General features: G+C 58.9%; 6 protein-coding genes and 1 non-coding gene across 7 annotated transcripts; 2 read left to right on the top strand and 5 right to left on the bottom strand.

The window, feature by feature from the left end:
* Positions 1-127: 127 nt before the first annotated feature.
* Positions 128-1411, bottom strand: EHS24_001207 (uncharacterized protein; the record flags this gene model as incomplete). The annotated part of the gene is made up of 2 exons (XM_028617008.1): positions 128-982; positions 1115-1411. The coding sequence occupies 2 exons, from the start codon at positions 1409-1411 to the stop codon at positions 128-130; spliced, it is 1152 nt and encodes a 383-aa protein (XP_028474315.1).
* A 3263-nt stretch (positions 1412-4674) lies between these two features.
* Positions 4675-6439, top strand: KES1 (Oxysterol binding protein; the record flags this gene model as incomplete). Its single annotated transcript, XM_028617007.1, has 7 exons — positions 4675-4714; positions 5112-5263; positions 5376-5516; positions 5580-5587; positions 5635-5717; positions 5761-5838; positions 5886-6439. 7 exons carry the CDS (start codon positions 4675-4677, stop codon positions 6437-6439), a joined length of 1056 nt encoding a protein of 351 aa, XP_028474314.1.
* A 257-nt stretch (positions 6440-6696) lies between these two features.
* On the top strand, positions 6697-9606 carry EHS24_001205 (uncharacterized protein; the record flags this gene model as incomplete). Its single annotated transcript, XM_028617006.1, has 8 exons — positions 6697-6855; positions 6931-7066; positions 7184-7257; positions 7299-7426; positions 7536-7692; positions 7749-8022; positions 8063-9096; positions 9142-9606. 8 exons carry the CDS (start codon positions 6697-6699, stop codon positions 9604-9606), a joined length of 2427 nt encoding a protein of 808 aa, XP_028474313.1.
* A 220-nt stretch (positions 9607-9826) lies between these two features.
* On the bottom strand, positions 9827-11745 carry EHS24_001204 (uncharacterized protein; the record flags this gene model as incomplete). Its single annotated transcript, XM_028617005.1, has 4 exons — positions 9827-10771; positions 10870-11025; positions 11157-11407; positions 11697-11745. The coding sequence occupies 4 exons, from the start codon at positions 11743-11745 to the stop codon at positions 9827-9829; spliced, it is 1401 nt and encodes a 466-aa protein (XP_028474312.1).
* An 865-nt stretch (positions 11746-12610) lies between these two features.
* On the bottom strand, positions 12611-17705 carry EHS24_001203 (uncharacterized protein; the record flags this gene model as incomplete). Its single annotated transcript, XM_028617004.1, has 5 exons — positions 12611-14337; positions 14391-14546; positions 14612-14676; positions 14890-15305; positions 17637-17705. 5 exons carry the CDS (start codon positions 17703-17705, stop codon positions 12611-12613), a joined length of 2433 nt encoding a protein of 810 aa, XP_028474311.1.
* Positions 17706-23218: 5513 nt separating this feature from the next.
* EHS24_001202 lies at positions 23219-23307 on the bottom strand. Its single transcript has one exon. It is a non-coding gene; the product is annotated as a tRNA-Met (tRNA).
* Positions 23308-23691: 384 nt separating this feature from the next.
* Positions 23692-25581, bottom strand: EHS24_001201 (uncharacterized protein; the record flags this gene model as incomplete). The annotated part of the gene is made up of 7 exons (XM_028617003.1): positions 23692-23983; positions 24029-24074; positions 24117-24211; positions 24275-24354; positions 24392-24419; positions 24601-24934; positions 24975-25581. 7 exons carry the CDS (start codon positions 25579-25581, stop codon positions 23692-23694), a joined length of 1482 nt encoding a protein of 493 aa, XP_028474310.1.
* Between the last annotated feature and the right edge of the window lie 1618 nt (positions 25582-27199).

Here is a 27199-nt window from a genome sequence, read left to right as displayed (position 1 = left end):
ATACTGCATCAATGTCGTACATTAAGTGGTTGTACATGGAAAAAAGAGCATGCGAGGGATGCAAAAAGGCGTCCGCCGGCGTGTGTCTATCTGTAGGAGAGAGAAAATGTCCACTTTCCTCCCCAATCTATGCAATCACCTTGTCCAGGACGCGCACGGCGCCCATACCCAGGAGCATGTTGACGGCGTAAGCCGCCCACCCCGTGGCCGCCCTGTTCACGTCCGCGCCCTGGAACGCAGCGACGAGCAGCGACCCGCCAGCCTCGATAGCGGGGCCGGGGCAGACACCGGCCGTTCCCCATCCCATGCCAAAGACGGCAGCACCCACGAGCAGACGCCAGTCAATCTGGGTGCGCGAGGGCACCTGCCATGATTCCCAGGAGAAACGGGGCTCGGCGGCCTTGCCAGACTTCTCCTGGGCGCGACGGAGGGCAAACCAGTGGATTCCGTTGGGAATGACGGCACCGGCGACGATCATGCCCAGCGACGGGTCAAAGGTGTCGAGTGGTGGCGGGAAGCGCAGGAAGCCGAGGACCTTGAGGGGGTTGACCATACCCGACACCATGAGGCCGAGGGAGAAGGTGAGCCCTGAGAGAAGGTACGGGAGGGAGCAGAGCCACGACGACGACGACGTCGAGGTCGAGGTCGAGGTCGCGGTCGCGGTCGACGACGAGGCCGAGGTTAACGGGGTCGTCTCATCGCTTTGCTCCGGTGCGGTCCGCGAGCTCATGAGTTTCGGGAGGAGCGCCGCGAGGGCATCACGCGCAAGAATGGCGACGATGACGGCGCTCGAGAGGGCCAAGAGCTGGTTGCCTGAAGGATACGAGGGAGCGTAGGCGGGCAGCGTGTCGTTGACGGGCGCCGGGAAGAAGCGGGCCGTCAAGACGGCCGTGAGCATGAACGTGCAAGTCGCGATCACCGAGCGTGGCGACAGGCGGGACATGCCGCACAGAAAGTGGCCAGACGTGCAACCAGACCCAAGCTGCAGAAAAAAAAAGTCAGTTTTAACTGACGTACTCCACATGCGACGCAACGAGGCAACGGGCCGTGACACATCGACCCCCTTTCATGTGTCGTTCATGTGCCCGTGCCTTCGTCACTGCTCCTCACTCACCTTTGAGCCAAAGCCGACGAGCGCACCGGCCAGTGCGAGGCGGGAGACGGGCTGTGCAGCGTACACCCACGTTCCGGAATCGGGGATGGCGGCGGCGAGGCCTGTTGCTGCGATGACAGCGGGGCCCGTCACCAGTCCTGCGAGGATCGCCCAACGCCACCGGGCACGGTCGCCGTAGATGGCACCGTCAACTACAGACGAGATACCAAAGACGCGGCCCGTGTCGGTGAGCAGCGAGCTCGAGCTGATGTGGAGCAGCAGGCCGCCGAGGAAGGTCTGTACGGGAGTGAAGCCCATGGTTGGGAAGAGGACTGGGGCTGTTTAGGAGTTGTTGTTGTTTCGATCCGTGGGTGCCAAGTGGGGCCAGTGGCTGATATATCCGAGTTGTTTCTGGGCGATGAGCTGAGAGGGGTCTGCGAGCTCAAACGTGTGGTCTATGTGGATGGGAGGGGATGGTGGACGGGAACGTCGAGCTTTATAGCAAGGATTGGTTCGATAATGAGGACACGAGGGCGGCTGTGCCCCTCTCCGGCGTATGAGATCCAGCTGATCAAGCTTCAAGAAGGCGGTTAAGGCTTCATGGAACGCAGCGACGTAGACTCCCTGTTGTGGGGTTTACACTGATGGGTGGGGCGATGGCGATGGCAAAGGGGGGTTTGTGTTCCTATGGAGACAGCGGTCTTTGCAACGCAGCGGCGCGCTTAAGGTGTCATGGCCCCAGCAGCAAAGACGTGCGTCCTGGGTGTGGGTGGGGTTAACGTGATCCGCGCGTCACTACAGACCGACTGGCGAATTTCATTCACCGGGTGGCGCAAACCACCTGCGGCCGTGGTGCATGACGGAGCCTCATTCATACAACAATGCTGCGCCGTCTCTCGGCCAGGTCACTCCAGGACAGCGAATGCCAAACCTGGAGGGCACGTCAGAGACACAGTGGTCAGACGGCATCATTGGCTTGATGCGGAGGCATGCGGGGGGGGGAACAAACGGTGTGAGACCCACAGCGGCCTGGCAAAAGTTGAAAAGCAAAAGCAAGCCGGCAAGACATGGCTTCAGCACGGCATCGTGCCGAACACCGGCACCTGCAGGGGCGGGGTCCAAAGAGCCCGATCCGAAGGTTCGGGTGAACCTCTAGAGCCCGCCAGAGCTCTGGAGCCGCCGCACTTACATAGGACGTGAGCAACATGCGTGTGCTGACAAGAGAGCAAGCAACCCGCACCTGTTGGCAGTGTGCCTGAGCCACCGTCCTGATCTGCTGCTACCATCCACTTGGGCCCTCAAAGCAAAGTTCGGCATCCACCTGCCCCCGATCCTCCTAATGATTGCAATACAGGGAAACCCACAGCAAAGCAAAGGCCGGGTTGCTACTGTTTCGGAACCGTCCTAAGCGGGGAGAGCATCCAGAATAGACGAACAGAAGACCGATCCAGCGCAACGGTTTTTTCGTTTCACGCCCGCAGCTTCCCGTATGGTAAGCCACAACACGGTGTCATGGGTAAGCCAAAACCCAAGCTTTGGGTTAGGCCAATGCAAGCTGGGGCCGAGAGATGTGACAACCTTGGAGTCAAGGTGCGTTTGTCATGTGTTTCAAACGCCGCGAAAAATGTTGTGGGGCTCACATCAGCCTTTGACTTTGCACCTTGAGTTTTGTTTGTGGGCACACTCCCAGACGCTCCAACTTCCTCCTTCGCTTCTTCACTGTGACAAGGGCCCATGCGTTAAAGCCCACCGCTCGGTCCAGTACTGTACGCCATGGGCCCGGGATCTGTCGAGCAATACCAATTACGCGAGTGTATCTATTTGCACCTGACAACCCTGTGGCCACAGAAGAGCAGACGCCGGTGACGCGTGGAGGGAAGGATGGGCCGACGGATAGGTAACCCCGGCATGATTAGCCGACGACTCATTGTTGCAGCCAACGATACAGTTCTGGACAAGACAGGCGTCGAGACGGGTCTTACGACATCACGACCGTTTGACTTGCTTGGCAAAGACATGTGCCGCCACACCCCACCTCACTGCCCCCAGCGTTTGAACCTCGTACTACGGCCTTTTGTCTCAATCTCACACATACGCACACACCGAGACACCGAGACACCGAACCTCGCGTCATCGCGACGGTTGACAAGCACTGGTTGTTCGGTACACGATAACGATATGGAATGGCCACATGCAATGATGGCAACCTCACCGCGTGTGCTGGAATTAAACCGCGGCACTGGGGACAAAGCAGTCTCACATCGCACGTCCCGAGGTACCGTTCTCATTCCCGATGACCCAGCGAAGTTGAGTTGATGGTGAACACATCTCTCATTGTCTTACACTCTTGAGCGTTGAACTTGACAGAGACGTTTGCGACCAACATAAGGAGGAGGATTCGACCGTCTCTGCCGCGTTCGGCCTGGTGCTTGTCAACCTCTCGCGTAAACGATTCCCATGTGGTTTGGGCGTATGCGGAATTTGAGAAGACGACAGCGGTACATCGGTACAGCGGTACAGCGTCTGACAAGGGTCCTTGGTATGGATTAACCGGATGGTCTCAAGCCAGTATAGACCAGTGGAGCAGTGTACAGTGGTGATAGCTGACGCTTGCTGACGACGGTCCTACTGAACGCCAATGATCCAATGACGAGGATCAATTAATATAAATTGACGGGCTAGTTTCAAAAAGGTTTATTAGGCTCTTCCGTTGCCTCGACTTGAAATAGGGCGAGGAGGCCGCTTCTTGCAGATGTAAGCACGGACGGGCTCTATTGATTTTTGCGTCATCCTAACTCCCCTCCCCCACCTGGGGCCATCTGTGAACTCTGTGTATCTGTCTGTTACGTGGGTGCTTGAATGTCTTGGAACCTCATGGATCAATGGGCCATTGGCTCTCCCCACATGCTGCCACACTGGTACTTACACGGGGGTTGTTCGGTTGCAATGACCCAAAATGACGCCATGACGTCACACGCACTACGGGAGGCGTGGGTTAGTCGCCGCCCCCCAACCCCAGAAAACCATTATACTCCACCCAATCTCCCGGACGCGGCCGTATTTCACAGACATCCAAAGAAACAGCGAGAATGCAAACCACATGCATGCGTTCAACTACTGCAAAGCATGTTGGCGAAAGTGTAGATGCACCCTTAGCAGGCGTAGCAGGGCTGGGGCTCTGGAGGGTTTGCCGTGCCCACGTACAGGCGGAAGTGCGGGAGTGGCACGGAAGTATAATCTTGGGCGGCCAGAGAGTGGTGCGATGGGTGCGGTGCGGGGGTTGAAAGGCAGAGAGACGGGTCAACACACGTCGTCATACACAGCCATCTATCGTTTGACAGTCTCGCACCCTCTCTCTCTCTCTCTCCACATCGCTTTGCATCCTCTCCATCTCTCCAACTGCCGCTCGCTTCCACCACTTGCCTCTCGGCACATCGACATTGCTACAGACAAGTGCCTCCACACACCACCACCACCACCACCACCAGATCGCCTGCGCAACCACAGACGTTTGCCCCTCCAGCGTCCCTGACCACAAGAACACGTCCCTTCCCAACCGCCCCCGTCACCCCCGCTACACTATGTCCGCCAGTGGTACTGCGACTCCGGTCCTTGCGGACGGTGCGTACACAGCCTCTCGGAGATTGGTTTCGGCGCTGACCTGAATAAACCCCCTTCCCCCACATTCGCTCAACATCCTCCTGTCCTACTTCCTCACACGACACCTCGCACGACCTTGTTATTTCTTTCGTTATGACTGCAGACGCCGCTGTCCCCCAGGACCAAAAGGCAGGATGGACCAGCTTCCTCAAGTCGCTGGCGCATATGACGGGCGACCTCAGCTCGATGACCGCTCCCCCTTGTGAGCCACTGCGCAGTTGCCTTGTCAACAGTGTGGCAAACGCACATTCGAAAGCTGACACGCTGTTTCTTCTGCCTGCACGCTCACTCCCCTAACCTAATGGATCCCGCGTCCCATCGTCCTCTGGCACGCCATGGCTTGAATGTTGTCCCGCAGTCATCCTGTCGCCCACGTCGCTCACCGAGTTCCCGGCCTACTGGTGTGAACACCCCGAGCTCTTTGCCACCATCTCGGAGGGCACCACCGCCGAGGAGCGCATGGAGTCTGTCCTCCGCTGGTTCATTGCTACCCTCAAGGGCCAGTACACTGTGCGTGTTTGCTACTGGCGGCGGCCGCTGCCCATGCCAAGGGCCCCCGGCCAAAGCCAAGCGGACCCCGACCGCGCCCCGCAGAGAAGCCCGACGCTGACACGACGCCAAGACCCGTAACGAGAAGATGGGTTCGGAGAAGAAGCCCCTCAACCCCGTCCTCGGCGAGCTCTTCTACGGCACCTGGCCTGACGAGAACGGCCGCGGCGAGACCATCCTCGTGTCCGAGCAGGTGTCCCACCACCCTCCCATTGTGAGTGTTTTGTGGAGCTGTGCTTGTGTATGTGTGTGTGGTATTGCCGCTGACGTTGTCCAGACCGGCTAGTGAGCCCCTCCTTATCAGTCGACAACCTGTGCTAACATTCTTCCAGCTACATCGCCAACGAGAAGGCCGGTGTTGTTCTCCAGGGCCACTCTGGCCAGAAGACGGCGTTCTCTGGCACGGCTATCAACGGTATGCGCCAACCTTCCGGTGACTAACGCTGAAACATTCGCAGTCAAGCAGTCCGGTCACGCTCTCCTCCGTGTCAAGCCCAAGGACGGCAGCCCCGAAGAGCAGTTCCTCATCACTCTTCGTGAGTGCAGCGCCCCTGTTGCTATCTGTTGCTTACACTGCCCCCAGCCAAGCTCCGCATTGAGGGTCTCGTGTGGGGTGCCCCCTACATTGAGCTCACCGAGACGAGCGCGATCCAGAGCAGCACCGACTACAGCGCCGTCATCGAGTACAAGGGCAAGGGCTACTTTTCGGGCAAGGCCCACTCGTACAAGGCTGTGCTCTCCAAGGGCTCCAAGCACATCAACACGTACGAGGGCCAGTGGACTGGCATCTCGAACATTGGCAGCAGCAAGGGCCCCGTGTTCTACGACGCCGACGAGCCAAAGGAGGAGGTGACCGTCAAGCCCGTCGACGAGCAGGGCGAGTGGGAGTCGCGCAAGCTGTGGTACAAGGTCGCCAACGGCATCCGCTCGGGCGACTATGAGACTGCCGGCAAGGAAAAGTCGCGCATCGAGAACGAGCAGCGCCAAAGGCGCAAGGACGAGCAGGCCGCCAACACTGAGTGGCCATCGTGGCATTTCAACCACATCGACTCGGACGCCGACTTCCAGAAGCTTGTGGCGCTCATGCACGACAAGACCCAGCCCCAGACCGAGGACGCGTACGTGTACAAGGGTTAGATAGAGATGAAGGAAATGTACGAGTGTGATGTGGACAATGCCATGCATCTTGACCAACAGCTGCAGAGGCATATGACGCGATACATGTTGAGCCGAGCATGACCGCCGACGGACAAGGGGGGGTTTGATGGACCGACTGTGACGTATCGGTGGAGGCCGGGTGATGGCGATCCGGCGCAGGCTGGCTGGCGGGCGGCTGGGGCGCGTGTGTTGGCCACCCAACTCAATCTCAACCACCGCTCACACCACCACACACAATGCCTCTACCGCCATACCTCACGTCCTTCGCCTCGTCCCGCGCCCACCATGCTCTCCTCGTCAAGCTGGACGGTGCTGCGTCCGCACAGGCAGAGGACGCAGCGGTCATACAGGAGGTTGAGCGCTGTCGGAACCTGTTGGCCACCAATCCCAGCTCGGTGAGCAACCCAACGCGCTTGGCGACTGGACTGGGGGGGAGCTGGGGGGAGCTGCAGCTGACGTGCGGGTTCTAGTCTCGTATAGCAGAGACTCTTATCATTCTCCTCAACTGCGCGATGACGTCGCACACCAAGCTCGACCTCGAGTTCGCCCTCGTGCCCGCCCTGCACCTGGCCGAAGGCGGGCGGACGATGAGGGAACGCAGACGAGGTGAGTGTGGCCCGTTATACTGGTGTTGCTTTATGCCTTCGGACACCCGTTGCGCCCATGTCGGTACCGACGACGATGGCAGCTGAAAGATGTGCATCGCTCACAGCTGACGTGCAGGATACCTGTACCTCTCCGAACGCCTTCCGCCGGGCCACGAGCTGCATTTGATGCTGGTCAACACCATCCGAAAGGTATATATTACATCCTCTTTGCGATAACTGACACTCACCAGGACCTGGCAAGCTACGAACACGCACATATCCTCGCGGCACTGCATGCCATCGTTCACCTTCCAGGACACGACCTCGCGCCTGCCGTCGTGCCGTTGCTGGTGTCTAAGCGGTTGCTGGAACATGACGAGTGAGTCAACCTTGCCCTTCCTTCATCCGCGGTTGGCGAAGGCGAATAGTCAGACCAACCGCCTTCTTTGCTTTCCTTTATGGGGTCCATAACTGACACACACCGCCAGACCCGCGATTCGCCAACGGACCATCCAGGCCATCTCGGCGCTGTCGGTCGGCCGCGCATGGCCCCTGTCGCTAAAGGAGATTGCCAGGAGGATCAGACATGAAGACGACCCCTCGGCTCTCGCTGCCGTGTTGAGGATATACGCCCAGGCCCTCGAGGTGAGCCAGCTACCCTTGCGTGTTTGTCGTAGTCCAGCTGACAGTGTATTCCACAGTCTGGGCTACGCGAGGCAGACCCCGCGCGCCGGAAACGCCAGTTTGACAGCGTGTTCGCGGCCGCGGCGAGGCGGATGGACTCTGATTCCCCGCTGGTGATCTCCGCTATCCGTGCGCTGGTCGCGATTGTCAGGACACTCCCAAGGCATTACGAAGAAGGCGACGCCGAGAGCAGAGACGAGCTCGTGTCGCACGCCATCACTCAGACTCGTAGCCTGCTGGCCGAGGCCGTCGAGCTGCACACCACACCCGGCGTGTCGCAATGGGCAAGAGGTAAGCTAGTAGGATGCAACCGCCAGCTAACAGCTATCAGCCTGCCTGTTCGAAACGAGTGCCCTCGCAGCTGCGCTGTTCGAGATTGACGGCCGACTGGGACCGGCAGTCGAGACCCTCATGAACCATTTACGGCAATTCCTCCTCCCCCAACGCGACAAGGGCAAGGGCAAGGCCACCCCGCCCGCTGCGGTCAGAGGTCCGACTCCGGCAGACGTCGCCAACAACCGTATCCTTGCCCTGCGGTGCTTTGGCCTCCTGCCAGCCGCGGCGTGGCAGGACGGCCTGACGGAGGCACACATGGCCGCCCTCATGGGTGGCGTGGACAGCAACGATCCGACTCTGCGGCGCGAGACGCTTCGCCTCCTTGCCAAAGTCGACCGGAACCTGCCCCTCATGACACTCCAGTCCCACCTCGAGGCCATCCGGAGTGGCCAAGGTGTACCTCTCGCGCCTGATGTCGAGGGTGGCAAATCTCGCCGAGATGGCGTGGCCGACGGCCGGACGGAGGCGGCATGCCGGGCGCTCGAGACGACAGACATTCTCGCCCAAGGGCTCGATGACGCGGAGCAAGGCACACAGATTGCAGACGGCGTGTCTGATATCTCCAAGGCCCTCCGTGACGGCGGGGACAGCAGCGTGTGGCTCAAGGGCGTGCAGACCGTCCTCGGTGACCTGCAGAGTTCCAGCCACGATTTCAGGCAGGCCTTTATCAAGTCTGCCGCCGAGTCACTCGCTCAAGACCCGCAAGACTCGACCCTCGCTGTCCTCCTCACGACCGTCGCGGTCGAGTACCCAGGCTCAGAGCTGGAATCGACCATCTCGGCCCTCCTGCCCGCCCTCGACCACTCGCCGGCGTCGGTACAGGAACTGATTGTGCTCGCCCTCGTCCCACTGCTTTCTGGAACCGCTTTGGCCCAGCGAGACGCGTTGGCGACGGACATTCTGGCCTCGCTGGAACGCGTCAAGGCGGCCGGAGCGATCAAACACATGGTCAAGCGGTGTACCGAGGTTGCCCTGATTGTCGAGCGGGGAATGGTGGATGATGTCGTCAGGCGGTCGAAATCGAGAGCTGTGGGTCGCCAATTTATCGTGAGGTCAGGCTAACCCATTTCTCAGCTCAACGACGTGCTCGACGCCATCCTTATCGTGTACGCCGAAGCGACCAAGCCGCCATCGAGGGACACGTCGTCGCCCGCAAGCACACCCATGTCGGCGAGCATGACGGCCTCGGCGCTCCGGTACGACGCGTACGCTTCGCCCTCGACGGGCAGCCCACGCCGCGTGACTTCACCGCTTGGGCGAGGAGCCGAACTGAGCCAAAGCGTCAGTACGAACAGTACCAGCAGCAGCAACAATAAGAACAAGAACCACGCCAACTGGGCCGCCATGGGGCGGAGTACCCTCGTCGAGGCGGATGAGCTGGCCATGGATGATCTGGGCATCACGGGCGGTGGCGGCGGCTCGGGGTCGCGCGGGTCAAGCGAGCGATCGCGACATGCGTACGGCATGCACGGCTCGCACATGCACGGCGGGGCGACGCCGACCGATCGTACGCCGAGGCTACGGGCCGCAGACTATTGAGATGTGAGACCCGTGATGAGAGAGGGGGAGAGATTAAGAATGAGAATGAGAATGAGAATGAGCATGAGAATGATTTCTAGCATTTGTAGTGGGAGTTGTCTAGATATGTAGAATGGCAACGCGTTGTACAACCATGTCGGTCCACCATGTCCCCCGTCCCTTGCTCCCTTGCTCCCTTGCTCCCTTGCCTCGGCTCTATCGTGCACATACTCTTCCTCGTCTACGCCTCCACGGGGCTCGCCCCCGAGACGAGACGGCCGTTGACCCACACTGCACCAATGTCCCTGTCGTCGCCGGAACACAGCCACTTTTCAAACACCATCTCGACGGCCTCGCCGCCTTCGACCCACATGCCAGGCGACCTGGGCCGGACCCAGAGCGCGTCAAACTGCGCGCCGGGCTCAAAGTGGCCTACGTCGTCCCAGCGGCACAGCTCGGCGCCGCCGCGCGTGGCGAGGAAGAAGAGTTCGGCCGTGGACAGGCTGCGTGCCGTTTGGCCCTCGAACGCGAGCACGCGGGACACGGTCGAGGCGTTGCGCAGCTGCGGGAGGATACCCATCTCGCAGCCGCCCGAGCAGTCGCTGCCGAGGCCCACCGGGATGCCCGCCTCGAGCATGGCGAGGACGCGCGCCGCGCCCGAGTTGAGGTTGGTGTTGGACCCGGGACAGTGCGAGATGCCCGCGCCGCTGCGGCGGATGACGGCGCGCTCGGCCTCGGAGAGGTGCACGCCGTGCGCGAGGATCGTGCCCTTGCGCAACAGGCCGTGGGCCTCGTACACGCCCGCATAGGTCGAGATGGCGGGGAACACTTCTTTGACGCGCGCAATCTCGGTCGGGTTCTCGCAGATGTGCGTCTGCACAGCGAGGTCGCGCTCGTTGGCGAGCTTGCCCAGGTCGGCCATGAGCTGCGAGGTACAGCTGAGCGCGAAGCGGGGCGTGAGCACCGGCTTGACGAGCTGCTGGGCTTCAGAGGGGAGCGTGTCAAAGTGCTGCAGAAAGAGGTCGGTGGTCGCCATCGATTCCTCGGCCGAGGCCTCGACGTACGTCCCGCTCCCAGTGTCCATGCTGCACCGGCCGACGAGGGCGCGCTGGCCAGCTGCGGCGCACGCGTCGGCCAGAAGGGTGGTGGTCGAATGGAGGGTGCCGTAGTAGCATGCGGTGGTGGTCTGGGAGAAGGTGTCAGTGGCAATCTCGCGGTGACGCCGCGACGCAGGTATACGGTTCGTGGTCGGGATGTCACACCTGCGTCACGCAACAGACTCACTCCAACAGCGAGGTTGCGCCTCACGACCTCCTTGTACACTTTGGCAGCGTACGCGGCATCGTCATACTCTTGCTCCAAGGGGAACGTGAGCTCCACCAACCAGTCCAGGAGCTGGAGGGAGCCGCCGAGGCCGTTGTTGGGGTACTGGGGGGCGTGCTGCCGATGGCCGTTAGCAAAACGAGCAAGAGAATGTTTACAATATCGTCGCGGCTGCGGATATGGGCTGTGTGGCCATATCGGTGTCGAACAGCCTCTCCCCAACCGAACGAGCACACATTCAGACTCACGGTGTGGGTATCCACAAAGCCGGGACACATGAACCCCTCGCTCACGACGACCTTGTCCGCGGCCTCGTAATCGATGCCGTGCTTCTCAGCAGCCTCGGCGGGGTCTTGCCTATCTTTCAAGTGCTCGACCCAAGCGACGCGCCCAGCGCTGACGGCAACGAGGGCATGCGGCACCATCTCGAGTTTGGACAGCGACAGCGAGTGGACGATCGGAGTGAGGTACAGTGTGGTCGAGGCAGCGGGGAGGGAAGCTTTGAGGGTTGTGTCAGCGGTGTGGAACGGGAAGGCAAGGCAAAGGAAAGACGACGGGAGGGAGGTGCGTTGTGTGTTCAGAGGAGTATTATTGATTAGCATGTAGCTGGTCTTGTCGCCATGGGAGTCCCCCCCTGCAAGGGGGGGTCCGCGCCCCAGCGTCCTCATCATTGATGGCAGTGGCGTGCAAGGTGTGAGAGTAGTGGATGGTGGTAGGATGTCGGATATCAGAGAGATCACAGAGACGTCGATAGGAGGAAGACAACAGAGACAAGGAAGGTGACTCACCAACGCCATTGCCGTTGACGGCGCCGCTGGATGTGCCGTCGAAAACCATCGCGGCAGGTCGTTGAGAAGTGGTTCAGGTGTGTATAGCGGCTGGGAGTATGAATGGAGGAGAGATGGAGAGATACAGTCGGTGAGTGGCGAACAGGTCCTGACGCGTTATCGAGAATGAGAGTGGGGGCGTGAACAATCTGGACTGTCCAACAAAAAGGACGGGCAGAAACGGTGTCGGTTTGAAGAGGAAGAGATCGACGCCGCCCACACACACGAACGAGAAGATATGCGTGTGTGCCAGAGAGGTCGTTTCCCAAGAACCACGACTGCCTGTACGCGCGCTCTACCGCGTTGCCCACACTGGGCCGCGACTGAATGTGGGGGTGTGTGTCGCGGGAATGCCGATGGAGGTGGACGAACGGTGGACGATAGCCAGTGCGCCAGTGCCCGGCCCGACCGTATCGGACCAGCGTTCAGTAATACACAACCCGGTTGCCGATGCCACCGTGGGAAGGCTGGGACATGTCCTCGACGGCCCGGTCCTTGCGGATTCGCAGCGAGGCACAGTGGCGATAGCCGATAAGGGAGTGGCAGGACGGCAGGATTTGGGATGTGTGGCAATGGGTTTGTCTTTGTCAGACACGTCGCATGCTTGCCTCCACACTGTACACTGTCCGCTTGTGTCGGGGCACAATGACCCATTGCCACGGGCCAACGGCCGCCCAGAGGCTCCAGTTTACTGGCTCCCACAGTGGTGTTTCAACGTTACATGCCTGGAACTCCGCCCGAAGCGGGTCCACATCCATCGTCTGCCTCCACCACCCATCGAAGGGTCAACTAATATGCATAGGAGATACAACGGGACTTCTTCTGTTTTTCCGGCGTTTCGCTTGGCTGAACGTTGTGCTGCTGCTGCTGCTGCTCTAATCCACAAGGTGGCCAACACCCATCCTGCCAGTGGGCTTGGTACCGCCCCCAGGTGTGCCGGGGCTGCGCTCTCCCGGGTGGCTGCGGCTCCGACTGTCGCTGCCGCTCCAACCAGAACCGGGGCGAGACATGGGCATCTCGTCGCGCGGGTCCCGTGCGTCACGGGGGTACGCGCCACCGAGGCTGGGTGGTGCGTCCACACGAGAACTCAGAGGGGGTAAGCGGACGGGCGGCGCCGAGGGCGGAGGAGGGCGCTGGTCCCGCTGGTCCCGCTGGTCGCGGGCCGGGGCGGTGGTCGGACGGTGACGCTCCATCGTGTGCAGTGGAGGAGGGGGAATCGCCGAGCCAGCACTCCTAGGTGGAGTGTTGTAAGGCGACGTCCCACGGGGATAGTACATTTGACGGGGGTCGCCGACACGGACGTCGCGCGGGTCAGCCACACGCATGTCGCGAGGATCGGGACGCATGTCGCGCGGGTCGCGCATATCACGGGGGTCTGGACGCATGTCGCGCGGGTCACCACGCATGTCCCTCGGGTCACCGCGCATGTCCCTCGGGTCACCACGCATGTCCCTCGGGTCCATCATGTCTCGTGGGTCGGCGCGGGGGTCGGCGCGGGGGTCTCCACGAGGGTCGTGAGCGTACATGTCGCGAGGATCGGGACCGCGCATGTCGCGTGGGTCTGGACGCATGTCACGGGGATCGCCGCGCATGTCTCTGGGGTCGTGCATGTCGCGCGGGTCCCTCATATCACGGGGGTCTCTCATATCACGGGGGTCTGGACGCATGTCGCGCGGGTCTCGCATGTCGCGCGGGTCTCGCATCTCACGAGGGTCGATGCGGGGGTCACCACGGGGGTCGCGCGGGTCACCACCACGCATGTCGCGAGGGTCGCGCATGTCTCGAGGGTCGCGCTCCCAGCGGGGGTCGTATGGCGCTTGATTAGGTGGCGGTCCTGGGGGATAATACGGGTCTGGGGCGTAGTTTGGAGGCAGGGAGTGTCGCGGGCGCTGGTACCCATAGCCTGGGGCGTAGTATGGCTGCTGGGCGCCGTAGTTTTGCGGAGCGTTGGGGTGCCCGTGGTGAGGTGAGGGGGCACCACCGGCCGAGCCTGGGCGGTAACCCTCAAACGGAGGAGGGGGAGGAGGAGGCATCTGCGCATAGCCCGGTGGGTAGGCGTATCCGTTGGGTGGGGGCGGGTAGGTCGCATAGTGGGGCTCGGGAGGGTAACCACGCGCGTCAATCGGGTAGCCCGGGTGGGTGAGGGCATGGCGAGGACGCTTGACAACGTCCTCATCTTCAGACTGCCCCGAGCTCTTGCGTTTGGGCTTGTTGCGGCCAGCAGGGCGAGGGTCCTTGCGGACACGAATCTTTAAGCCTTGCTCTGCAAACGCGCGCGACAGTTCGGTTGCCTTGGACATGCCCGGGAACTTTTTAGCCGAGTAGACGGAGAACGTCGACGTGAGGACGGTGGTGCAGTAGTAGACTTCCTGGTCGACAATCTCAAAGAGCGTGAGCTTGAGCTTGTAGCGTCCTTCCTTGCGGACACCCAGGTCGGGGAAGACGAAAAAGGCAGCGTCCTTGTTGTCAATGTCTTTCAGGTGGTACAGCGACGACACCGGAGTGCCAGTGAGGAAGCGAGTACGGCCGTCGTCGATGACATGGAGCTCCGAATCCTGGTCGTCGCCACCAACGAGACAGGCAAACAGGAAGTAGTAGGGGTCTGTCTCATGTCAGCATGCGCGTGCGCAGACGACCAATTAGCTGTTGACTCACTCTGCATGAAGAGCATGTCGTTACCGCCTCCGGGACTCTGGCGGCGGAGGGGCTTGTCATCACGGTGACGAGGGTCGACTGGAGTCACGTCCTGGCCGTCACTGGTCATGACCTTGAGCTGAATGATTGGCGTGGGATCAACGGGGCGGCGGTCCGCTGCAGAGGGCGTGTGAGCTGGAAAACAACACGGGGACACAGGTCGTTTGGTATGAAACACTCACACTTCTCACCCACCCCGCACATACGGGCTTGAAGTGGCTGCTGGCGCATGAGGAGCTCATAGGAACTGTATGTGTGGGAATGGGCGTGACGATTTGTTGGGACGTTTTGAAGAGCGGAGGAGGAGGAGGATCAGTACTGGTACATTCGCAACGCAACGGGGTTGCCGCCGAGATGATTCTGGGGTCTCGCAATCGCGATCATCCAGCGGCGGCCCAGGCTCCCGGGCTCCCAGGCGGGGGCCCAAGGGGGGGGGGGGGGGGGGGGGGAGATTACTCACATGTTCTTCCTGCCCTCGCGCGTCTGGGCGACGGGGACGTACTCGTACGCATAGTCGACGCTTTCGACCCACTTGTCGTTGGTCTTCTTCTTCTGGTCGGCAGACGACGTAGCAGTAGCGTTACCATTGCCGCCCGAGCCTGCGGAGCGGGTGGACGATCCCGACGACTCGGCGGTAGCGTTTGGCGACAGAGGAGGGGCACGAGACCGAGACAGCGAGGAGGGAGGGGATGGTTGGCGAGCAGCAGCGGCAGCTGGCTGGGCCGGCCTGGAGCGAGGAGTGCGGGCGGCAGCGTCATCGGATGACTGCCCGATGATGGAGTCGCGGTCGCGGTCACGACGGTCGCGGTCAGCGCGCCCTTCAGCAACCTGTGTGGGAGGCATGACGGCGGAGGACATGTCTGGGTCGGTGTTGTCCTGTACAGGAGAAGGGGTGTCAGCTGGTGGTCGTGTCATGATGTTGTTGTGATAAAGAGAGGATGGTCAAAATGTAGCTGCCCACGGCACATGGGAACAACAGACAGACAGACAACTTGTTTCGGTTCGGTTGAGGGACAGATGGCGTCTGACACGAGGCATCGGATGGGCGGCACAGAAAGCAACGAGGGGACACGAGGCACGAAGCAAACCCAGTCTTGCAGCCACTGCTGTCTCCGCAGGCCGCTGCGCTCAGCGCACACGGGAGGGGGCGAAGGGCTATACAGTGGTACAGGCTGCGGGTTACAGCAATGGCGCCCGGGCGGTGGGAGGGAGCGTCGGGCGCACCATACACAGCGACGGGGGGAGGTTGGGGATCCTTTGGGACTGAACGTGCACACAACACAGGCTACAAACTTACCAGGCAATGGGGCCAGAAGAGAGGACGGTGTTGCTTGTCACAAAACAGAGGGCGCGTGTGCGCTCGGATATGGGAGAGACGGCGAGAAGAGTTTAAAGGACAGAGGGCGACGTGTGTGGGTGGGAACACGAAAGGAGGATGGTTTAACGATGGGTTGGTTGATTGATGGGCACGAAGAAACGCGCGGTGCCAACAGATACGGGGGGGAGCGTGTTAACTCTGTCTGTTGTGGTGTTTGTTCCAGTGATTTGACGGTGTGACCTCCCCTTGTCCGTCGTGAATGGGACGTTTATGGGGATGGGTGGGGGGATGGGTGTGCTGCCGTTGTACAATGTGTGATGTGAATGAGGGACACTGGGTGGTGGTGGTGGACAGGATGATTCCAGCAGTGTGGACGGGTGGGCGGGTCACTTTACGGGCGCGCGCTCTGGAGTCCCTCCGATTCTATATATCCCGGTGGCGTATCCCTCTTCTTCCCTCCATCCATCCATCCCCCCCTCCCCTCCCCCCCCGGCGCCCACGCATCCACATGCGCCATTCGTGTCGTTTACAGGCTGTTTGTTCTCTCTCGCGGTCTACCCTGGGTGCTCTGCCTGCTGCACGACTGCGGACCAGGCCCTTTTCCAGATGGAGGCAGCGAGACCCAGTGCACAGGGAGAGCATGAAAAGGACGGCCTCAGCGCCAGGCATGCGCCACCTGTTCGACCCCTCTCTCTCCCTTCTTTTGCTGTTGCGCGCGTCTCACGGCAACAGCAAAAGAAGCTTTCGGTCCAGTCCTGGTCCATGAGCGCCGGCGTTCGACTGAAAAGATCGGGTGTCTCTCTGCAGCAGCGCTAACGTTACCAAACTAAGGCCCCGAAGCCACTGTACCACTGTGCTCCAGATCTCTCTCTGCTCACGAGCCGCGGCGCCGACTGACACAAGACACGGCCAAAAAAGAAAGAAAGAGAGAGAGACACGGCTTGCGCGCGCAAAGGTACAGACACTGTGACGCACCAGGGCGCTGGGACCAGAGATGGAACAAAACCCGGCATGTGGGGTCTTAAGCTTTTGTCGCTGCTGCCGCGCCTTTGCTGGCTGGGCCCTTTGCCGGCACCCTGCATAGGTCATGGCCCCCTTGCTTCCCGGCCACCCGACGACGAGTACCTCCCCTCTGCCGTCCCTGCTCCACCCCTGTCCTCGCGTCTGTCGAGCGACGGCACAACCTGCGAGGCAGAAAACAAGCACACAGCAAACGGAAACGACGATCCTCGCTAGGCCGCCACCCGAGTAAACCCAATATGCCACATACCTCGTGTGTACAGTACAACTTGTTACTACAAGAGACAGCTTGCAATGGGGGCCAGGGAGTGGACACTTCAAAAGGAGGTAAAAAGAATAAGAAAAAGACCGTCTCATGTGTCAACGACACCAACCAACCCGCGACGTGGTGTATGTGTTACGCTCCACGACCCGCCTGCGATACCCATTGAACCTGGCTGGGGGCAAGACTGGCGCCGCGGAAAACCTAGGCGTCAGGCACTCCAAACTCTACTCAAACATCGGGTTTTGCGGCCATGCTTGCTGCATTGGTTCCATTGCACAGTTAATGAGAGTCAACTTTGGCGGGTATCCAAGAGAAAACCCAGGAGAGCGGGTCGGGACAACATGACGCGAGTGCGGCCGGTCGAGGACCTCAGCAACAGCCACGCACCCACACCTTCTGCCTCCATGTGCGTCTCTCGTCCCCGTTCACGGGGTCTCGCTTGTCGTTCCGTACACCTCTCGTCAGTGCAGGATCATGCCACTCGGCCCCGAGATGCGGGGGGAAGGAACAGGCAGCGAAGCGTGGGATGGGCGATGGGATGCCGGAATCGGAACCACACATTCTCCTCCCTCCTCTCCTCCCTTTGCCCCTTTTTCTTACCCACCCTGCCAGCCTTGGACGTAGGCATTTTCCGTCCTGTGAGGTTGAGATACACGGATCCACGGAGGAGCATCTTGAGAGGCAAACGTGGGCAAGAGACAATACACCACCGTGATGCCCAGACGCCACGTCTGACGGCCAGCGGCAAGAGGGCACCAAGCATCACTAAATTGACACAAGTACTCTGGACGTTGGGGGTTTCTCTCTGCGACTCACAGAATAGACGGTACGTACTGCACCTCCTTCCCCTGATGTGTGGTGTTCCCAGAGGCACGCTCAGGACCGTTGGTGTGGTGCGTCGCGTCAGTCTCTGCATGTCGCTTTTCCCATGTGTACATGTGGTCGAGGGTTTCGCGGCGTTCTGCATTCAGCGTCCTGGAGGGAGGCGAACACGCGACAACTTAAAAACACGCCATCAGCATGCCAGCCTTCCAGCCCTCCCCTCATGTTTCTGGAAACAGTTGGGTCCCTATGCCGGCCGCTTGGGACGACCACGTCTCCCTGAGCCTGAGCCTGCCACCCGCGCCCCACCGGCCAGCAGGACCGAGAGTGGCGAGGAGCAGTGAGAGTGGGGGGGGGGCTTACTGCATGGCAATTGCCGCACAACACGCTCTCCTCTGCGCCTCTGCTCTTCCGGACCTAAGAGCTATCCGCGTCCAAGCAACCGGGTCAATCAGCAAGGTCCCATCCGAAGATCCCACGTCTTGGGCTCGTTGGTAACATCATCAGCGATCACCACAACCCCCCACCCCCCAACCGCAGGCGTCCCGTTTGTTGCTTCCCGTTTTTCTCGTTCAAGTCAGATTACCTTCACGAGTGTCCGTCTCAGAGCTCCACATCTATGCAATCGGACGCTATCGCATGGTATTTCACAAGCAAATGGCAGCCTTCCAGCGCCACAACATAGGATGGCCTTCGGGTTGCCAGGCCAACTGGTCGTTCGGGTCAAACGCCCGTATGCTCAAGGTTCAATGTTCCGGGTGCAAAACAACGGGTGCCGTTCCATGCCTCATGCCCAAAAAAGCATGCCCCCACCCTGCTCTGTTCCTCCGCCACCATGCCACCGTTTGCCTGCTGCGCGGGCGAACTGGGGCCCGGGGCATGTCTCTCGGTGTCGGTGGATGGGCCGGGATTTCGCATTGTCTCGGACTGGTCCTGGGGAGTATGCGTCGTTGGGAAGGCGTCCTGCGTCCCCAGACGCTGCGACATACTGGGTACACACACGCTCGTCACGCCTCACACTGTCTGTCCGGAACCAGATCCAACCCCCGGGGCTCACTCCGTCAAACAAGACCGTCCCATTGTTGGACGAACGACTACAACTCATACGAGGCAACCCCCGCACACACAGGCACGTTTGGCTGACGAGTTGTACTCTGCAATCAAACAATCCAAAAACTAGCACAAAGGCTAGTGCAGGAACCGAAAACTCAATAAGCGCAGCAACAAACGGTGGCGGCCTCGCCTCATGCCCGTCGCTTGTTCAACAACGCCCCCCGTCTCGAGGCGAGCACCCAAAGAATGTCTACGGACGCGGGAAACCATGGTCAATTGAGTTATCGCGTCTGTTTCCCTGCGCCAACACATTCTCTGGGATCTCTGGATCTCTGGGTCTTACTTTGAATTTGCTAGCTCAAAGGGTAAACGTGGTCAGTGCGCGTCGGTGAAAGGACATGTCAACTGGCATTCAGCCTAGACGTCAACCGACGCAGAAAAAACAGACGTAATGTGTGTACTTACTTACTGTACGTACTTACAGACACGGCTACTGGATATATCGTTCCCATGAGACAATTATCGTCCGCAGGTTAGCAACTGCTGTGCTTGAGCCGTGGGACCATGCTACTGTGGAACCCCGGGAACCAGGTCGCGCCGTTGTGCCGTATCTTAGAACCGAATGGAGGACCGAACGCGTGCTGCAACACACGTCGCAGGCCAAACGTGATGGACCAACCCCGTTCGTGCGGCCCTCTACAGTCAGACCCCAATTTGATCCACCGCTGACAATATATCTCGTTTGTCTATTTACCGCTGGGTCACTGGATCACTGTACTGTCTCAATCTCAGTCGCCGTCCTTGCCGTTTGCCTTGTCAACCAGTCCGCGACAGATGTGGCGCCCGTAGGCTGAGGACGCAGCGTACATCAGTGTGGTTCGACGGAGCGTCACAGCTACTCGACGCGTCACCCGCAGTTGTGGCGCAGAGGAGGCACCGTACATAGTTTGGGACCAACCCCCGAAGAACGACCAGAAGCGGGAAGCGTGAATGGTACTGGGACAGTATGAGGTCCAGACGGGCCAGGAGAACAGGTGCCCAGCTGAAGGGATAGCAAGCTGATCAGCCTCGTCGTCGTGAAAATGCCGAGAATTCGGGTCTCAAACCCTGCGCTCCAGTTGCGATTGCCGGCAACATTGCCGTCCGCGACTCCATGACCCAGGTTGTCCAACACACTCGTGAGGATCCCGCAAGCCGCAAGCGGGGAGGATCGAGACCAAACCAACAGCCGTCCACTTGGGCACAGTCGGCGACTGAGTGAGCAAGCGACAACAATCAAACCTCCTCTCACCCTGTACCGCGCTCTCCCCGCCCAAAGGTTCCGGTGGAAATTGCCCTGTCGGTCCAAACTGTGGAGAGTGTGCAGCGTCAGAAAAGTGCCCAAACCCTGGACGTCAAACTCTAATTATTCCTCTGCTGCGTTGGCAGCTCGTTCGGCAGCCAGCGCCGAGACACGAGACGTCCGAGACACGACACACGGCAAACGCCACAATGAACCAGTGCCGTGTGCCGCGTGCCGTGCGCCGTGGAGGAGGAGGCACCAGGACCGCAGGACCGTAGGCTTTATGCCCAAACGCGAGCGGCTCTGCCGTCCGCGCCCGGCCCGCATGAAAGAGAGAGGGAATGGGCCCAGGCGACCCAGTCTGGCCTCTGTCAGCCGCATGACACAGTTTCTGATAGTTTAGCCGTCGTGTTTGCGCAGGCCGTCATCCGATCAGCACGCCGTTACATGGTGTGGAGTGGGTTTGGCTAATTGTTCCCTTGGAACCGACGACGCGAGACCCGAGGAGTCAACGAAGGATCCCAGGTGAACGTGACAATGATCAATGAGGTTCTCTGTTGCCAACGGCCCCAATTGTTGGTCGTCACATTTTAACTCGGGCAACTAACTACTGGGTGGCGAGCGACAACGAGGGGACAACTGAGCCATAACCTGCCACATTATGGCATGCCCATCGGCATGACTCCACTCATCCGCATACAGTGCGAGAGAGTTCTGAGGGCACGGACATCGTCAGACGTCTCAGCTCCACCACACCAAGGCCTCCTTGTGCAAGTGTTATATTTGGAGCCTGGGTGACGACGACAGGTTCGACAGACGGGCGATCCTAAACCGATCCTGGGTCCGTGGCGTTGGAAGAGCTTGAAGTATCCACGGTTACATGAGCGTACGCAACCCAGGTTTCCTACTTGACCCTCTCACTTTCCTGCTGTCTCCCACGAGGCCCTTTGGGCCTGAGGCTGGATCCCAACCCAGCAGACGGCCCGGACCTGAATGTTTCAACGACCAGACGTCGTGTGGCCTCTTGCGTAACCACCATGGACCTCTGCCGAAGATCGACCATTCTGTCAAGCGCCCCCTTTTTGTGTTTCTTGTCGGTCGCCGCCAGACGAGTCGTCGTCCGTAGATATCGTACCTGCGCGCTTACCGCCAACAAAGGAAATCTCCCCTTGGTCTGCTGCTTCTCCCCGCCAATTCGTGATTTGACGAGTTGTCCCCAAATGCTCAGTTCCCCAGGCCCATGGCCTTATGGTTGCGCTCGCCGCGGATGGCCAGCGGAAAGGGCACGTTCCAAGCGGGTCGTCTTGTATCTTGCCTACATCCCGTGCCTATTCGCCTCCTCTTCTCTTTCACTCCTTTTTTTCTCTTCATGCCTCATCTCCGCCTTCCCGTGTGGGCATATATTGTCCGTTAGCGCCAAAGTGAATCGTCTTGGCGGCGCAACGTTGCAGATGTTTGGGCCTGCAGTAGACCCCATGTTCCTCCCCACCCTCTCTGTTTTCAGTGGAGTTGGGGTTGGGGATATTGGCGCGCTGACGACTCCCGAGTTACTGCACGTCAGGAGGAACCGAACGCGCTGGGGTGGGGCATTTGATAGTCGACGTCGCGCGATTGCTCTCGCGGGACGGAGAGAGGCGGACGCGGTTTGTCTTGGCCGTTTCCGTCAGTATTGGTGTGCGGAGAGGCCGAGCAGCAGAACAACGGTATCATCAGCAACAGCGTGCGGAGGAGTGGAGTGCCGTGATGTCCACTCACGCATGGCACTACGTCGACGTCACGTGCGAGGGGCAACCTTTCCATCGCTTCGGGGTCCAGTGAACCGAAGGAAGGACCCAGAAGTCAAAACTGGGACCCGCGGACCAAGACATGGGTGCCAGGCCAACAGCAACGCGAAATCCGCACATCCGCTCATCGTCGTACAGCGATCGTCGCACGCATTGGATTCAACCCGGTGCGGCTTCCAGTTGCGATCTGCATGCCTCACAGGGCCCACATGGGCCGGTGGTGGTGTGCGTAAGCGTACCATAGCCTCGCCAATTCGGCTGGCAAGCGTGTGGTGGCAAACCACACGCGGATCACCTCTCCAGCGGCCGCAATGTCTGAAGGCAATTAAGGATCTGAGCTTGCCGCCCACTTCTGGCTGTCCACGACACGGAGCACTTGGCTTGCACAAGCACAAGGTGACATGTTTCGCCCGCACATCTGGAAAAGAGGTACCCCCCGTGTTGACAAGTGTTACACCTTGCTCATGACACTGTCAAAACCCCACCTACAACCCTAGTCACGCCACAGTGCCCTGCCTGCCTGGTCAAGCATCACATGAGTTTTGGGTTGGCACAGCAGAGGCAGAGTTGTGAGCGCAAGTGGGGGTAGCACAGTTGCGGTTACAAGAGCATGACGTAAGCGCACACAAGGCACATTCATTGAGCCAGGCCTCTCGTTCCGGTCACCATAAAAAGTGCCAACCCGACGGCAGATCGTCGGCTGTGATCGCTGTGACAACATGCAACCGCGTACATGCGGCGAACGGAGTTTACTTCGCTGCTCCACTGAAATGCTGGGTCGGCCCAGTTAACCACGGTGCGTGAGGAATGGTGAAGAATGGTCGGGGAGGACTCCAAATTACGACACTGCGCGCTGCGGGGTGCGCGGATGTGCCTCAGCAATGTGGCGGGAGAGGGATACACCACGGCGTGACTGCGTCGCGTCATGTAACACCTCTGGAAATGTGGCACCGGATTCAACTTATTTCAATTACAGATTGCCCCCAGAGACAGAGACATGCGGGGTGCCTCAGAGAGGGGCAGTGTGAGCAGACCTTGGGGGTTCCATGACAGTTCCAAGGGTTGGCATTACCGTACTCCGTCTGTATTCATGGGGCTATAAACCACTGCGTTCCCCATAACCAGTCACAATTCAGGTAAAATCAGTTCGTTTCCCAAGTTTACCAGCCCCTGCTGTCGGGTGGAACTCGGCGTTACCAAAAAGCTGCTTGCTCCATGTCACGGACATGCCACAAACAGAAGTTTTATCGCCACCTTGTTTCGATCAAGGGCTCTCCAGGTGCAGGTGATCACGATCATATGAGCCTGGCGCTTTCCCACTAAGCCATAGCGATTGGAGACATGGTTGTGAAAGGCTTGTGGCAATGAAGCTCACAAGTGACATGGCCGCACGAGGCTCGTCTTTTGTGACCTAGGCCGTCGCTGCTGGAAGCATGACAATTATATGTGAATCGTGTACATGTAATATTTTTGCATCTCAATCAACATTACCACACTACGGGCGTTCGGGATGTCCAACGTCAAGATGGTTGGGGTTTGAGGGGATTATAGACACGATTTATTTTATAAATATATATATATATATATATATTGTTGACACTTTCCAACCTGCAAGCACTGCTGACACATCGTACAAAACAAAGACACATCTTGCTCCCTCCACATTGCTTGAACACACAGGACGAGAAGCTGATCTCACGTCGGGGCATGGTGCCTGGTTATTGTCGAGAGTCCCCTGCCGTGGAACCCTCAGTACCCTCAGCCGCAGAACCAGGATTCTGCCCAACCCAGTGAGGATTGTATCTCGGGGGAACGAAGTGAACACCTTCCACACGGCCAGCATCTTCTTCCTCGACGATTTCACTTTCATGGTGTCGAGGTCCCTGACCGGCTTTGGTGTTCCAAGACTGGTGAGCAGATGACGTGGATTCGCCACTGGATCCACCACCCGAGACTGAACGGTCGAGTATCGGTACCGTCTCGTCGTTTGTTGAAATACGGCGTACAGGGCTGGTTTTGTTAGAAGTCGCCCTTATACAGTGGCGTGAAACATACGACAAATGTTTGGACATCTCCTCGTCTTGGCTCGAGGCTGTGACTGCTGTGGCACATTTAGCGGTGGCGTGAACACCATGGAACTCACGGTACTGGAAAGGTGCACTGAAGGGGGTAACCTGCATTGCCGGAGCCGAGTCGTCAACAATGAAGCTGGGATCAAGATCCGCAGCCCGCTTGCGCCTGAGAGGCATCAGTTCATGGCTCTCCATGGGTGGGTTGAGGCACGACCAAATCAGTACTCACTCGGCCAACCGTTTCCGGCCGCCGCATCCAAAGAACCACACCGCAACACCAAAGAGGGCAGCTGCAACGACGCCGCCGACCTGTTCTGTAAGAGGTTGGCTGCTGTGTCGTACTCACCACTCCACCCACGATGGCCCCCACATTGCTGTGGTTCGGAGTCGGAGTCGGAGTTGGAGTTGGAGTCGAAGTCGGAATCGGATTCGGGTTCGGAGTGGGAGTCAGGCCCGATGTCGAAGTGGGAGTCGAACCAATGGTTTCAGTCGTTTCATTATTACTGATGTCGCTACGAGTCGTCAACAAAGGGTTCCTAGCACTTTAATCTTTACCTGGCCATGTAAAAGGTAGCACCGTGCACCCCTACATAAGCCTTTGGGGCGTTAGGCGTTAACGACCTTAGGGTGACCGTCACATTGTAGAGGAGATTGGGATAGAGATTTGTTGCGAATAGCATTCGTGGAGTCGAATATTGGGACCCCGAGGCCCAGATCCCATAAGGCGGCGTGTTTGGGAAAACCGGATCAGACCAGATGCCAACCCAAGGGTCCAGGTATTCGCCAGTTCCGTTGATGAAAAGGAACGTTGCATTAGGCGGAGTAATAAACGAGAGAGTCGAGTTGATGACTCCGGTTTGCAAATACGGATAGTCAATCGTATTGGGAGCTGGCTGCGCTCAGTCTTCATTGCAAGGGGTTTCACTGACTGTTGCCCAGCGTAAGTTGTGTCGACCAATCCCCCGTAGTTCCAAAGAAGGGGTTGACGTCCCCGGACTCGCTGACAACTGTTTCGGTGCGTAGCGGGGCCTGGTCGCTCGAGAGGCCATACGTTTGAAAGGCCGAAATGACATTGGCCTGGAGGACGCTGCAACTGCCGCTGGTGAACCAGATGCTGAGGAAATGGAAGCTGTATGGAAGGCCAGATGCGCTGAACAGAATGGTGTCACCTTGATTAAGGGTAGCAGTTTGGTTTGCACTGCTGTCCATCTCGGTGGTGATTCCTATCGAAGCAGACGTAACGCTGCCCACAAGCTCAATACCTGTGCCACAAAAGGCGATATATAAAGCCGGTGGGTTCGAGATGGGGTCGGACGCGATGATGCTTTTGGTTATCACGCCCTGACCAAGGTCTCCGGGTCGAAACGTTTGGGTGGACTCGGTCCAGTTCTCTGACCAGATGTTGCTCAAGCCGTTGACAAAGTCCATCGGCAAGTCGGCCGCGCTGAGCGTGTAGTTGAAGTCTGCCATTATCGGTGATTGCGCCTCCGCCCATGACGCTGCGACCACGGCGAATAGGATGGTGAGCTTCCGCATTCTGATGTACCGTAGTGCTGTGTGTGGAGAGGGGAAGTCCAAGGAGGACAGATGTGCTTTTGCAGAATCCTGTAGTTAAGCATGTCAAACCCAATCCGCTGTGCAGGCAGGTTGCAGTCTGCAGTGCCACTTTCACAAGCCTGGGATGGGTGCAATTCTAGCGGCTGTTAATAGCTACAGACCAAGTCCGGCCCAGATCCCCCAGATCCCTGGGAGCGGCTATGCCACTGGGACTCTTGCGTTCTGGGTGTCCAGGCCTGCCTTCCCGAAACAAAACGGAAGGCGAGGAATGTCATTCTCCTTGGTCCTCTGCGGTCATGTACAATCTGCTATCCACCTGTCCATCGCAGACCCTCAAATTCATACGGTTATCCGCGCACCTCCTTGGCCACCTGACATATGTATCCGCTCATCGCCTGCTCCATCCTTGGCTTAAGCAGAAGTGAGGAATGCTCTTCGGGACACTGGCTATGCATGCCAAGGCTGTGTGTACAGCCCGAGGGGCGCAGAATCTCAGCATTTGATCGAGGATGTGGCCAACAGCATGACGACGACATGCAGATAGCTCCACATGAAGAAGAATTCAGACCCCATGACCTTCGACCTGACGATAGAATCCATGTGGCGGCATCCGCCCGAGATCTCTCGGATCGAATGTGTACAGGTTGGAAGAATAACTGCCAGCTTTACCAGCCACCTGCCAATCGCCATTGTCGACCCGGTTGCCACATTGTGTCTCCGCGTCTTTACGGCTGTGCTGTGTTGCAGCACGAGAAGGCCAGAGTCCATTCCCATTTTGAGGACAGGTCTCAGTCAGTCGCTGGAACTAGACATCCCCATCCCAGTCGGCTGAACACTCCAGCAAATGATGCACTTCCCGTCTTGCTCGAACTCCTGTAATCAGCTTGGGCCGCACGTATGTACTAGGCAATCCTCCGCGGTGAGGTTACAAGATGCACTAACCTGAAAGAGGACAACGTAGACGTGCGCAAGTCAAGGGATACAGCGGTGCGACGAGGCTGTACGCAACCAACTCAAGACGACTTGCCAAACACGGGTAAGACATCCGAACTCCCGCGGAGCACTTGAAAAGACAGACACACTGAAACCAACGATGTCCCTCCGACAAACCTTACTGAGAGCGTTCGTTATTAGCTCGTTTTGTCTATGCAGAACTGTTCAATGCGACCGATTCGTCCTTCGAGCATGTCTTGGTATTGGGAGTCACGATCGTGTCCATTTCCAGGCTCCATCATCTTGATGGACCCTGCCGATGAAGGGAGATTTGCGACAACGGCGTTCTCACCGAACAAGAACCGAATGTCGCAGAGTACAGGCTTTTACCACTCCCACAAACCCCACCTTTGTCACTTCGCTTTCCTGCAGACACATATGTGTTTGATGTGTTTGATAGCGGTCTTGGCAGACGTATGGCAAGCGTAATCGTGCAGCGCCGCGTTGACTCCTTCGTGTCACTGCCTCTCCGACTACCGTTCACAGTCTACGGCATTCACAGCGCGGGGACACACTGGTTTAGCGCCTTCGAGACGGAGGTCATCTGACGACCAGAGATCCCGAGAGTGTCTCCGGAAGCGGTGATAGTCGTCAACTACACAAC

This window comes from Apiotrichum porosum (assembly GCF_003942205.1).
Source record: "Apiotrichum porosum strain DSM 27194 chromosome Unknown scaffold_10, whole genome shotgun sequence".
Classification (NCBI taxonomy): Eukaryota; Fungi; Basidiomycota; class Tremellomycetes; order Trichosporonales; family Trichosporonaceae; genus Apiotrichum; species Apiotrichum porosum.
This window is presented reverse-complemented; position numbering and strand designations above follow the sequence as displayed.